We start from the raw sequence: 14,680 nt of genomic DNA, 5'->3' as shown, positions 1-14,680 counted from the left end.
AAGAGCTGGCTTGGGAGAAGGTTCAGAAAAAGTCTGTAAGAATAATCCTGGGAGTGAAAGGTCTGTGAGGAATGTTTGGTATCTCTGGACCTGTGCTCAATGGAATTCAGAAAGATGAAAGAGGGATCACATTAAAACCTACCAGAAACTGAAAGGCCTAGAAAGGGAGGACTTGGAAAAGGTATTTCCATTAGTGGGAGGGTCTAGGATCTGAGGACACAGCCTCAAAATAAAGAGACATCCTGTTAAAACTGAGATGAGGAATTTCTTCAGTCAGAGGTTGGTGAATTTGTGGATTTGTTGCTACAAAGGGCTGAGGAGGCCAAGTCATTGTATGCATTTAAGGGAGGCATTCATCTTCCACGGAAGATGTTATATTGATGCATTTCTTGCTTCATAACCTGTGATTTCATGCAGACAAAGTAGTTTGTTGGTGGTTCTTAAATTACTTAGAGTTTTTCATTGTCAACATGTGGATAAATTGGTTTTGTTCTGGGATAACAGCAGCTAAAATAAATCAGAGTTTAAAAAATGTAGATATTGTTAAATCTGAAACAAAAATAAACAGAAAATGCTGGAAAAACTCAGCACCCTACATTCAGAATGCTTGCCAAGTCATAACAAATTAAATAACTTGAATTTATATCGAGGCCAAGAGGCCAGAATTGCAGAAATGAAGATATCTCAAAGGGCTTTGGGGCTAGAGAAGACTATAAACATTCGACTATAGACAAGTTCCATATCAAACCCTGTGGCTTACATTAGTCAGGGCTTATTGAGGTTTATTTAATTAGGAAGGATATAAGTTTTTTGCTTACTTCTAATTCCATTTGACATTAATGGCAGGCAGGTTTTGTCCACTGTTTCCAGCAAGCTTTGGCTTCTTTAGGCTTTACTAATAAGTTAGCAGAGTGCAGTGAATCAGCATCAGGTTTATTATCACTGAGCTATATTGTGTAATTTATTGTTTTGTTGCAGCATAAAGTGCAAGACAACCAATCAACTCACTTCCAAGGACTCTTCATTTCATGCTCTCAATATTTATTGCTTATTTATTATTATTTCTTTCTCTTCGTATTTGCACTGTTTGTTGTCTTTTGCACACTGGTTGAACACCCAAGTTGGTGTGGTCTTTCATTGATTCTGTCATGGTTATTTTTCTACAGAGCTATTGAGGATGCCCACACGAAAATAAATTCAGGGTTGGTTGTGGTGTCATATACAGTATGTACTTTGATAATTAATTTACTTTGAAGACATAACAAAAATTGCTGTAAGTTGCAAAATAAGATGTGCAGAATTAGAATAGTCAGGTGGTGCTCATGGGTTCATGGACCATACAGAAATCTGATGGCAAAGGCTGTTTCTGAAACATTAAGCACAGTTTCAGGCTCCTGTACCTTCTCTCTGATGTTAGTTATGAGAAGAGGGCATGCCTGGATGGTGAGAGTCCTGATCAGTGGATGCTGCCTTTTTGAGGCATCACCTTTTGAAGATGCCCTTGATGGTGGGGAAGGCTGGAGTCCAGCCTGTGGTGAAGCTGGTTGAGTCTACAGCCCTTTGAAGACCCTCTCGATCCTGGGAATTAGCCCCTCTGTACCAGGCAGTGTCGCAACCAGTTTGAATACTCTCCATGGTACATGTGCAGACATTTGCTAGAGCTGAGTTTCATCTCCATCTGGAGCTCTCATCTTTGCACCCCGACAATTTCTCTTTCATGCTACCTAGTACAACAAATGTCTATCAGAACTGAGTGAGGTTCACCTCATTCACTAGCCAGATGTCCCAAAGTTCACTTCTGATCAGGAAAGAAATATTTACATCCATAAAGCACCTCTGATATCTCTGGCAAAGTGTTTCAAAGCACAATATAGTGAAAGATGCTCAAAATGTCAGCAGGCAAATTGTACACAGCAAGCTCCTACAACCACGGTATGATAACATTGAGTACTGTTATAACAGGGAAGGACGAATGGGGTGTCCACAGGGTAGCACCTGTGGAGAAGGGGCTTGTTGTTTCTATTCAAAGGTAGATCACTCCTCTTTGGTTCCAACTGGACACTCATCTCTCACTTGTACCTCCAAGTAGCCGTTTGCATGTGACAGCAGCCGCAACCCGGTTCACCGATTTGACATGCAGGCCAAACCAGGTGAGGGTAGCTGGTGACTTTGTATCCCATTGAGTTAGAGACGAGCGTATGCCAGCATGTGAAATCAGCTCTGGTGGACGAGATCCAATGGTCAGGAAGGCGGTTCTGCAAGGCTCCATGGAGAGTGAAGGGCATGACAAGGCACGGAAAAGGTCGTGGTCATCCATTACAACCAAGGAAGACCCCTGATTCTGACGCTTATTGGTACCACTGGATCCTGGCTTTTAAAAACTCTCCCAGATGGGTTTCCCGTCACTGTTGTGCATGCTGGACACCCAGCATCATATGCAGGGCGTACATATTGCCCAGGATAATGCGGAAGGGTCCTCTTTGAATTTGTGCCTGGAATCTCCTATACTTGCCTGACGGGAAGCAGGAGACTGAAGCAGCTGGAACCTGGAACAGACGATGCATTGCCGGAGGATCTCAGTGGGTCAGGCAACATCTGTAGAGCGTGTGGTCAGACAATGTTTCAGGTTGAGACCCTTCATCTGGACTGTTTAGTAATAATAGGCAAGGTCTTAGATTAACATCTTATCAAAGATGATAGCATTTTATCTGGCTGGTGAATGGGGGGAGTCCAACTCCATAAGCTTAGGGAAATATTTATTGTCTGGCCAGCATGAGACAGAGAATGTCAGGGCTAAGGTGATAGCTCCCTGACTGTGTAGATCCCTTCAGTTTGGTACTAGAGCGTCGGACGAGTCCGTTTCACTGAAGCCTCTGAGGTTTGGTTTGAACAAAGAGCCTTCAAACTCAGAAACAGGAGTGGTACAAGCTGAGGCAAAACCGAGTGAGAGACAGATTTTGTCGTTGGGTCTGTGATCTGAGTGCTCCTGCTCCCACAGCAGTTACAATTGCGAAGCTTCACTTTCTGCATTTGTAGTTAAAGTGGTGAAGTGAGAAACTGAGATTTTTGACCATTAAGAATGCTTTACTGGGTTACAGAGTAGTGCTAGATATTTACGTACCAATGTTTGTAGTGGGTGTGTGTTGAAGTTAGGGTGCATATTTATGATCACAACTATGTATATTTATGAATATATTTGTATGTTAGGTCTATTATATGCATCGATGTCTGTGTGCATGTCTGCTTGTATCATTGCGTATATGCACGCACTAGTGTGTGTGCTCATGAACATAAGCACAAACACGTGTGTGTACGTGTGCAGAGCAGGGGCACGCAAAAGCAGTTTGGCAAAATCGGCTGCAGGTGGTCGTTCGGTGATCTCTGCCGAACAGCACCGGTGTATCTGGGTGACGTACTGAGTTACCGTAAAACAGTGTCCATGATTTGCCTTATTCACCATCAGTTTTTTGGAGCTAAGCTGAGAAAAATAAAGACAAGATGGGCACAGTAGACGGTAGCAAACGAGAAAATTTGCTGATTCTGGAAATCCAAGCAACGCACACGAAGTGCTGGAGGAACTCAGCAAGCCAGGCTGCATCAATGGAAAAGGGTAAACAGCTGCCATTTCAGGCTGAGACCCTTCAGTGGGACACATGAAGAGTCTTAGCCCCGAACCGTTGACTGTTTACTCTTTTCCACAGATGCTGCCTGGCCTGCTGAGTTCCTCCAGCATTTTGCATGTGTTGCAGTCGACAGTAGTCAGTGTCTTGCCCATATCCTGTTCAGGTAGCACAGCGTTAAGGGTAATACTGTTCAGTGTTCCAACTATTACAGACCTCAGTAACTTTTACTAATACGAAGAGAGGCAGCAGAGTCCCAGCAAACATACGCCACCCAATTACACCCAATTAACTTCCTAACACGTATGTCTTTGGAACGTGGAGCAAACAGAAGCATTTGGAGGGAACACACACAGTCATGGGGAGAATGTGCGGAATTCAACCAGGGTCACTGGTACTGATGTGGCATTATGTTAACCTCTAACTTCCGTGCCGCCCCAGTGCTAAAGGGCTGTAATCAATTATTTTGTCCTTCTAAGAAGCAAGGTTATGTTTAAATGAATGATTTCCTATGCATTCTGTGGCCTAAGGTAGTGGGAGCCTTTCAGTCAGAAGTCAGTTACCTCAATCTGGAAGTTAGTTATCTCAATCTAAACTTGCTATGTTCAGTTTCCTTTTTAAGACATTCATTTCCTCTTACTCTTCAACACAGTTTCCCCAGTACCTAAATCTAAAATTACAACTGAATTTATTCCCATTTTATACCTTCTGCCTCCGAATATTTTCTCTGTCCATACCCCAGAAGTACAACACCATCAAACTAGCTTTTTCTTGGCTAATTATTCTTATAATTGCATAGTCTTAAGGACTTGTATTAATTTGCAGAGCAAATCAAGAGAATTTTGCTAAAACTATACTAAACGCTACTTATCCACAGACAAGGGGGTTACTGTAGTCATCTGGTAGACTGACCTCTACCTTGCTGAGGCCTGGCAACTTCTGTCAGACACCTCCTCCTACCTACCCCTCGAACAGGACCCCACTAAGGAGCACCAGGCCATTGTCTCCCACACCATCACCAACCTTATTGTCTCTGGGAATCTCCCATACACTGCCACCAGCTTCATAGTTCCCTCATCACACCTCTTGTTTCTACCTCCTACCCAAGATCCACAGACCTGCCTGTCCAGGTAGACCTCATTGTTTCTGCTTGTTTTTACCCCACTGAACTTACATCTACATACCTTGACTCAGTTTTATCCACCCCCGGTTCCCCCGGTTCCTTCCCATCCTACCTACATCCCTGACACTTTGCAGGATCTTTTCAATGATTTCAAGCTCCCTGGCCCCGATCTTCTTATTTTCATTATGGATGTCCAGTCCCTATGCACCTCCATCCCCCACCAGGAAGACCCCAAGGCTTTTTGTTTCATTCTGGACACCAAACTCAAACAGTTCCCCTCCACCACCACACTCCTCCATCTGGCGGAACTTGTCCTCACTCTCAATAATTTCCCCTTTGGCTCTTCCCACTTCCTTCAAGCAAAAGCTGTAGCCATGAGCACTCACATAGGTCCCAGCTATGCCTGCCTTTTTGTCGGCTATGTGGAACCGTCTATGTTCCAAGCCTACACTGGTATCACTCCCCAACATTTCCTATGCTACATCGATGACTGCATTGGTGCTGCTTCCTGCATGCATGCAGGGCTCGTCGACTTCATCCACTTTACCTCCAACTTTCACCCTGCCTTCAAATTTGCCTAGTCCATTTCCAACACCGCTCTCCCCTTGATCTCTCTGTCTCTATCTCTGGGGCAGCATATCTGCTGATGTCTATTATAACCCATTGACTCACACAGCTACTTGGACTATACCTCTTCCCACCCATTATTTGTAAAAATGCCGTCCCCTTTTCTCAATTCTGTCTCCGCCACATCTGCTCTCAGAATGAGGCATTTCATTCCAGAACCAAGGAGATGTCCTCCTTCTTCAAAGAAAGGGGCTTCCTTTCCTCCCATCAACTGCATCTCTTCTATTTTGCCCTCACCCCATCTTCCTGCCACCCCAACAGGGGTAGGGTTCCTCTTGTCCTCACCTACCACCCCACCAGCCTCCACGACCAGCACATAATTCTGTAACTTCTGCCTTCTCCAACAGGATCCCTCCAACAAGCACATCTTTCCCTCCCCCTTACTTTCTGCTTTCCGCAGGGATCGCTCCCTACGCGACTCCCTTGTCCATTCATCCCCCCCACTGATCTCCCTCCTGGCAAGCAGAGCAAGTGCTACATCTTCCCCTACCCCTCCTCCCTCACTACCATGCAGGGCCCCAAATGGTTCTTTGTGAGGTGACACTTCACCTGTGAGTTCTTCAGGGCCCCCCAGTGTGGCCTCCTGTGTATTGGTGAGTCACAATGTAGATTGGGAGACCACTTTACTGAGCACCTATGCTCTGTCCGCCAGAAAAAAATGGGATCTCCCACTGGGCACCCATTTTAATTCCACTTCCCATTCCCATTCCGACGTGTCAATCCATGGCCTTCTCTACTGTCGCGATGAGGCCACACTCGAGTTGAAGGAGCAGCACTTTATATTCTGTCTGGATAGCCTCCAACCTGATGGGACGAACATTTCTCAAGCTTTTGGTAATGCCTTACCTACCCCACTCCCCACCTTCACCATTTCCCATTCCCCTCTCTCACCTTTCCTGCTCGCCACCTCCTCTGCTCCTCCCCCTTTTCTATTTCCCATGGCCTCCTGTCCTCTCCTAGCAGATTCCTTCTTCTCCAGCCCTGCATCTCTTTCACCAATCAACTTCCCATCTCCTTACTTCCGGTTTCACCTGTCACCTTGTGTTTCTTCCTCCCCCCCATCTTCGTACTCTGACTCTTTCTTTTCTCCAGACCTGCTGAAGGGTCTCGGCCCAAAGCATCGACTGTATTCTTTTCCATAGATGGTGCCTGGCCTGCTGAGTTCCTCCAGCATTTTGTGTGTGTTTGCTGAGAACTCAGCTTACTTTTGTTTCCTGTGTAAGTGATTAATATTCAACTGTGCCGCGAACGCAGTTGAGCACATCCATTTCAGATTCCAAAGCTGGCACACGCTGTACATAAAATAAAGCCAACAACCATCCAAAACAAATGGCCTGAGAATTCTGCCTGTTCCCAAATTATTTCCAATGTTAGCAAAATTTCCTGAGAATTGTGAACAGGTTGCTTTTGTTTGTCAAAAGCGGAATATGTTCCCTCCCCATCTGCCAGTCTCTGCTGCTGAAATTAACGAGTCCCAGACACACGATCACTGTGACCATAGAAGCTCTGTCATTTATTTCTGATTCTCTTTCCAAATGGTCATCTTTTAATTCTATCTTCCCAGTCCTTTCTGTTTTAATGCCCATCCAGAGGAACACACACAAAATGCTGGAAGAACTTGTCAAGTCAGGTAGTATCCATGGAGGGGAATAAACAGTCGACATTTTGGGCAGAGACACTTCATGAAGACTGGAACAGAAAAGGAGAGAAGCCAGAATTAGAAGGTGGGAGGGGGAGGGGGAGAAGGAGGAGGAGTACAAGATGGCAGCTGATAGGTGAGACCCGGTGAGAGGGAAGCTGGGTGATCTGAGAAACTGGGAGATAATAGGGATAATAGGTAAAGCGCTGAAGAAAAATGAATCTGATTGGAGGGACAGTGGACCATAGAATAAAGGGAAGGAGGGTTCTTCCCCAGCATTTTCCAGACCTGATGGAAGGTCTTGTCCTGAAATGTCATCTGTTAATTTCCCTCCAGAGATTAACTGCCTGACTTGCTGAGTTCTTTCAGCATTTTGTGTGTGTTTCTCAAGAGCTCCAGCATCTGCTGGATCTCTTCTGTATCAATCTATAGGAACGTCTCTGTCACTTCTCATGATCTTTAGCCAATAGCCCAGTGCAGGGATGTCTACATTTTGAGATACTTCTGAGGGTACATTTGTCTTTATGTGTTGGTAATTGCATTAAAGATTTCTGCCAGATTGTTGCTTCGGTGTCTGTCTTCTGCCAACAGTGGCTGAACCCCAGAAAGAATGGGTGATCTTATCTCAGGCACTGCCCTCCCCTGTGATGTTTGAGCTCATGCTGTCCCATGGTAGTGTTCTTGGTGACAGCACAAGTCTGATCAGCAGAGCTCTTCCCCCAAATATATAATCAGAGAAAGCATAATCTCTCCCTTGGCCTGACCTGCCAGCTTCTCAGACACAGAGCCTGGCGCTGGTAACGTGCTGATTGAAGTGCCCAGGGAGGCAGCACTATAGATAGAGAACTACAGCACAGAAACAGGCCCTTTGGCCCATCCAATCAATGCTGACTTGGGTTTACTGCCTAGTTCCATCTACTTGCACTTGGACCATAGGCCTCTGTACCCCTCTCATCTGTGTACCTGTTCAAACTTCACTTGAATCCATATCTACCATTTCCACTAGCAGCTCCTTCTGCACTCATACCACACTTTGACTGAAAATGTTCCTTCTCACCTTAAATAAACCTTTAAGATGCCCCTTAAATAAACCTTTCACCCTAAACCTACGTATGAGCTCTGGTTCTAGTGTCACCTAACCAGGGTGGGGAAGTGGGTCTGCATGCATTCACTCTGTCTAAACTCCTCATCATTTTGCATATAAGGTCTCCCCTCATTCTCCTGTGCTGTAGGAAATAAAGCCCTCACCTATTCAACCTATTCCTGTAACTCAGCTCCTCGTGTCCTGGCAACATCTTTCTATGCACTCTTTCAAGCTTATTGCTCCTCTTTCCTGTGGGAAAGAGGATTTCCCACACATTGATCGCGTTACTGAGCAGTACAGTAGCAGAGAGATGACTGTTACATTGCAAAGATCACAGATCCTGTAATTTGCAAGATCCCCCCCATTCTGCCAGAAGAGCTGGGGCACCAATCGCGCGGCTGGCGACAAAAACCAGGTCGTTATCACGACTGGGGTGGTGGTCATTGCTCGTGAAGGCGCTTTAGAAGCACCAGCAGAAGAACTCCAATCCCTAATCATCACAGCTGGGGGAGTTCAGCAACGCTTCTCTGCCAAGGATTCAAAGATGTTTTTTCCACTGCGGTTCTGTAAAATAAACTGTCTTATTTAAAGAGAATTAGTCCACTTTCTCTGGAATCTGTTACCTTGCTTAGCAAACTTACTGAGGGCCTTTCCCAGACCTGAAGGGAACATACTTGCTGATTGCATAACTGAGCATTTGGAGTGCATTAGGATGTAATTAATTGACACACAATTATATTTAAGACCCAAGGTGCCCCTGCCTCTTGTTTGCATCAAAGCGATTTGCCTTTCCCATTACTTCTGTTATTTACAACTTTTAAATTTTTATGGCCGGAGATCTCAGGAGAATTGTGAACACTTAGATCAGGGAATAATTTACCAAAAACAAGAAGGCCTGTTTTCATCTGGAGCGAGGCCGCCGGGAACTGTTCTCCCATCAATGAAAAAGTAGTGTAAGTGGACGGATGCCGCAAATTCGTTAAAAATTTCAGATGCTTTAGAGGAGGCCAAATCTGAAGTCTACAACGTGGCATTTGAGCTCAATGGTCCATTATGTTGGAGGGTTGTGGATAAAGGAATGAGGCTTAATCCAAGCATATCGTTGTGGCTGTTCCAGTACGACATGTAGAAACTGCAGTAAAGGAGCATCCAGTTAGATACCTTCTGCCTTGCTTGTTATTATTGGAAGTGTGGGTCAAGCGTCTTGTGCCCTGTCCAAAAGCATGTCACAGCCAACACTACCAAATGGCCTGCCGTTTCAATGTCCAAGTAAATTTATTATTGAAGTATGACGGGTACATGTCACCGTAATGTCACCTTGATTTTAATTTTTTTTGCAGGCCTTTACAGGAAAATAAAGAACTACAATAGAACTTATGAAAAGCTATACATAAATAAATACTGATAAGCAACCAATGTACAAAAGAAGACATTATGCAAATAAACAATAATCAGAATTGGAATCGGGTTTATTATCACTAGCATGTGACATGAAATTGGGCAACATAGCAGCAGCAGTTCAATGCAATTCATAGTTTAGCAGACAGAGAAAAAACAAAATAAAACAATAATAAATAAACAAGTAAATCAATTATGTATATGGAATAGATTTTTTAAAATGTGCAAAAACAGAAATATTGTATTTTTTTAAGAAGTGGGATAGTATCCAAAGCTTCAACGTCCATTTAGGAATCGGATGGCAGAGGGGAAGAAGCTGTTCCTGAATCACTGAGTGTGTGCCTTCAGGCTTCTGTTCCTCCTACCTGATGGTAACAGTGAGAAAAGGGCATGTCCTGGATGCTGGAGGTCCTTAATAATGGACACTGCCTCTCTGAGACACCGCTGCCTGAAGATGTCCTGGGTACTTTGTAGGCTAGTGCCCAAGATGGAGCTGACTAGACTTACAACCTTCTGCAGCTCCTTTCAGTCCTGTGCAGTAGCCCCTCCACACCAAACAGTGATGCAGCCTGTCAGGATGCTCTCCACGGTACAACTATAGAAGTTTTTGAGTGTATTTGTTGACATGCCAAATCTCTTCAAACTCCTAATAAAGTATAGCCACTTCCTTGCCTACTGCATTGATTTGTTTGGACCAGGTTAGATCCTTGGAGATCTTGACACCAAGGAACTTGGAAACTGCTCACTCTCTCCATTTCTGATCTCTCTATAAGAATGTTTATTTATTGAGATACAGCGCGGAATAGGCCGTTCCGGCCATTAAAGCCACAATGTTTAGTAACCCCCAATTAATGCTAGCCTAATCATGGGACAATTTACAATGACCCATTAGCTTTGGACTGTAGGGGGAAGCCTGAGCTCCCAGAGGAAACCCGCATGATCGCAGGAAGGATGTACAAACTCCTTACAGTCAGCAGTGGGAATTGAACCCAGGTCGCCTGTACTACCATGCCACACATGAGGTGTAGAATTCATGTAAGTCAGTCTGAGTTGTGGAGTCAGTCAGATTTGAGGTGAGTAAAGTTATCCATATTGGTTCAGGAACTTGATTGTTGAGAGTACTAACTGTTCCTGTACCTGCTGGTGTGGGGCCCAAGGCTCCAGTACCTCCTGTCCAATGGTAATAGCAAGAAGAGGATATTGCTATGATGGTGTGGTTCTTGATGAATGCAATTTTCTTATAGCAGCCCCCCTTGTAAATGTGTGGAGGGCTTTGTCTGTGATAGATTGGGCTGTATCCACCAGTTAATGTAGACTTTATTGCTTCCATTCCTGGGCATTGGTCTTTCTGTATCAGTGTGGGGATTCAGGATTCCTTCTCATGCAAATTAGCTGCTGAATTTTATGAGCTGACAACCTACAGGTTTTTTTTGAAGGTTAGGCATTTAACTGAGCAATCACTTGAATATCTTTGTTTTCCAGGATCTTCGATAAGCAGTGAGTCCTCACCAGTCTCCTCTCCGGCCACCAATCACAGTTCTCCTGCTAGTACGCCCAAAAGAGGCCCGATTGGAACCATCCTTGTTCCTCCAGCTGGTCACAGTGTTCCCAGCACTCCCCCCGTGGTGACAATTGCCCCAACCAAAACCGTTAATGGGCTTTGGCGGAGTGACAGCAGACAGGTAAGTTCACCCTTACTAGCTGAAGCTTTCAGAGGAAAATTGAGGGCACTGACACAGCAAAGAGGTTAGTCTGGGATTGAATTTCAGCTCCAGCTTCTCCTTGTATTTTAGTTTTGATTCCCATGTGTATGAGATGAAGGTGGAGCTGAGTGGAACCTGGGCTGTGGCCTCATACACTCGGTGGCCATTTTATTAGGTACACGTGTCCACCTGCTCAGTAATGTAAGTATTTAATCAGCTAACCATGTGGCAGCAACTCAATGCATAAAAGCATGTGGACATGGTCAAGAGGTTCAATTCTTGCTCAGATTAAGTACAGGATGGGAAAACATGTGATCTAAGTGACTTTGACCACAGAATGATTAATTGTGATAGAAGTGGTGATTTGAGTTTCTCGGAAATTGCTCATCTCCTGGGATTTTCACACTCTTGGGTTTATAGAGAATGGTGTGATAAATAAAAACATCCGGTGAGTGGCAGTTCTGAGGGCAAAAATGGCTTGTTAATAAGAGAGGTAAGGTCAGGGCAGACTGGTTCAAACTGGCAAGAAGGCAGCAGTAGCTCAAATAACCACACGTTTCAACAGTGGTGTGCAGAAAAGCACCTCTGAGCCCACAGCACACTGAAACGTGAAGTGGATGGGCCACAGCAGCAGAAGACCACACCAGGTCCCACTCCTGTACCTAATAACGTGGATCAGGCCCTGACGAAGGGTCTCAGCCCAAAATGTCGACTGTTCATTACTCTCCATAGATGCTGCTTGATCTGCGGCAGTGGGAACTGCTTTCTAGCAAAGGATAAGTAAATGGTGTGGCTCTCCTAGGGGCATTTGGTCCAGCTCTCTGTCTTCATTCTCTTTAGGACTGCAGATTTTAGAGGTAATTTGCTTACCAGCTTTGAAGTTTTGCCTTTTCCTATCTCCCAGTTTCTCTTGCTGTCCAGGTTAGGCCAGTTGTAACCACAGGACAAAGTGTTGTCCTCAGTTACTGGCCTGAGCCACGAGTCTTTATATCCACATGGACTCCCTCCAGCTCCACCTGCTCGGAGACCGTAGTTGTGGGACTAATAAAGTCCAAAAATACAGTAGACATTTGTATATCGCACTTGAAGTTTGAAAGGATGTGGTCACTGTTTTGATGCATAGAATTCAGCAGCCGATTTATGCAGAGCAACATAAGACATTGGAGCAGAATTAGTCCATTTGGCCCATCAAGTTTGCTGCACCATTCTATCATAGCTGCTCTCAAACCCATTCTCCTACCTTTGACATCTTTCCTGATCAAGAAACTATCGGCCTCTACTTTAAGTATACCCAATGACTCCATAGGTGTCTTTGGCAATGAGTTCCACAGATTCACCACAATGCGAGTAAATTGTGAAAGTGGATTGAGTATTGGCTGGAATATATTGTCACATAAAATTAGGCATGCAAAATTATCAGGGATATAGAAGGTTTACAAAATTATGTGGGGCATAGATAGGGCTAATAATGCAAGCAGCTTATTCCACTGAGTTTGGATGAGACTAGAACTCGAGGTCATAGGTTAAGGGTGAAAGATGAAATATTTAAGGGGAACTTCTTCACTTAGAGGGCTGTGCAAATATGGAATGAACTGCTGTCAGAAACGGTGTATGCGGCTTCAATTGCAACATGTGAGAGAAGTTTGGGTAAGTACATGGATGAGATGAGAGGGATATGGAAGGCTATGGTCCGGATGTGGGTAGAAAGGACTAAGCAGAATAACAGTTCAGCACTAACTAGATGGGTCAAAGGGCCTGTTTTTGTGCTGTAGTACTCAATGAATCTATACCCTTCATCAAAATAGCATAGTGGAAGCTTTTGCATTCACTTGCGGGCAAACAGGACTTTGTCCCATAAACAACTGACATTGCAGTGAATCGGAAAGTCAGCCCAGACTTTTGTGCTGAAGTTCCTAGGCTGGGACTTGAACCTGAACGGTTTTCCGAATCTGCCACAGTCAGTGCCCTGCATCTCCAGGGCTTTAACTCTTTTTGTGGCGCAACCTGACGAGAGTGTTCAGATTTTAGATTCCAGCGCATTTCTCCATTAGTGCAAGGTGAATGTGTACACTGCACAAGTCAGCTCTTAATGGATTAATCAAATTATCACCCGGCTACACTGGGAACAGGAGCATTCAGTGTTCCAGCTAATTGTCTGATTAGGACCCTGCTCAGTAAACCAAATCAGTTCCGATGCTTGAGACTAAATGTAAAATGTAGTTCTCGTGTCTTGCATTGTGCATGAGAGATTTCATTAATAAGAAGAGCTTGACTGATTTGCTAGTGCCATGACAAGCATGCAGCTATAACTCTGATGGAGAACGGTTGCTGAATGTATTTGTTTTCTTTCCCTTCCAAAGAATAATTGACTCTCTGGGGTCCTAAAGCAAGCAGAGTTTACTTGCCTTTATCTGATTTATGTCCGCTTAATCCAATCGGGAGAATATTCCTGTTGGTGGTATGGCCTTCAAAGTTTGTCAATTGCTGTCGGGAATTTATTAAGTTAGAATGGGGTGGGCTGGTGGGTGTGCACAGGGGTGGTGGGTGAATCCTTGACGTCAGTGATCCAAATTCAGCTGGAACAAGTTCAGCAGTGGATTCCCAAAAGGAAGGCGAAGAGTGAAGTGAACCTTGGAAGAATTATTAAGTCTTGCTAAGCTGAGCCATTTTCGAAAGCTGACTGGCGTTCCTAACCTCAAGTGCCACAATAATTCATAAAGTGCGCTTGAATGGCAGAATTAGCTTCGGGTGTGCTGCAATAATTTGGTGGAAAATTAATCTTTATTTTGTAAAACAAAAGTTTTGTCTGCTTGAAATCTTCACATCCCTGTGCGATTTCCCTCCACCCCCTTCTCCTTTTCCCTAGTCTGAATAACAGATGCCTAGAAGAATGATGCACCAACAGGATTCAGCCCTGAGAAATAAAGTTCAATTAGTTACATGTTTTTTTTCCCCAAAGCTTACATCATAAGTTATCAGTACAGGAGTTGGGATGTTATGTTGAAGTTGCATAAGACATTGTTGATGCCTAATTTGGAGTATTGGGTGCAGTTCTGGTCAACTACCTATGGAAAGTTATCAATCAGTTTGAAGAAGTACAGAGAAAATTTAGAAGGACATTGCCAGAGGACCTGAGTTATGGGGAAAGGTTGAATAGGTCTGGACATTTATCCTTGGAGCGTAGGAGAGTGAGGGAAGATTTGATGGCAGTATAAAATGTTATGAGGGGTTATAGATAGGGCAAATGCCAGCAGGATTTTTCCACTGAGGTTGGGTGAGACGAGAACTAGAGGCCGTGGGTTAAAAGTGAAAGGTGAAATATTTAAGGTGAAAATGAGGCAGGACTTCTTCACTTAGAGGATGATGAGAGTGTAAAAAGAGTTGCCAGCAGAAGAAGTGGTTACAAGTTCAATTTCAACATTTAAGAGGAATTTGGGTAAGTACATGGATGAGAGGGGTATGGAGGCAATGGTCTGGGCGCTGGTC

The 14,680-nt window shown here is 44.4% G+C and overlaps 1 protein-coding gene across 21 annotated transcripts in view; it reads left to right on the top strand.

Moving 5' to 3' along the window:
• Window positions 1-14,680, top strand: part of gse1b (Gse1 coiled-coil protein b) — a 709,689-nt gene that overhangs the window by 609,903 nt on the left and 85,106 nt on the right. For all 21 annotated transcript variants that reach the window (XM_059993212.1, XM_059993213.1, XM_059993211.1 and 18 more), the window contains one exon: window positions 10,974-11,173. In XM_059993212.1, the coding sequence (XP_059849195.1) occupies window positions 10,974-11,173 (200 nt within the window). The remainder of the gene's footprint in view (window positions 1-10,973; window positions 11,174-14,680) is intronic.

Source organism: Hypanus sabinus, chromosome 17 (assembly GCF_030144855.1).
Source record: "Hypanus sabinus isolate sHypSab1 chromosome 17, sHypSab1.hap1, whole genome shotgun sequence".
In the NCBI taxonomy this organism is placed as follows: Eukaryota; Metazoa; Chordata; class Chondrichthyes; order Myliobatiformes; family Dasyatidae; genus Hypanus; species Hypanus sabinus.
The sequence above is the reverse complement of the archived record's forward strand: the minus strand, read 5'-3'. Positions and strand labels throughout refer to the sequence as shown.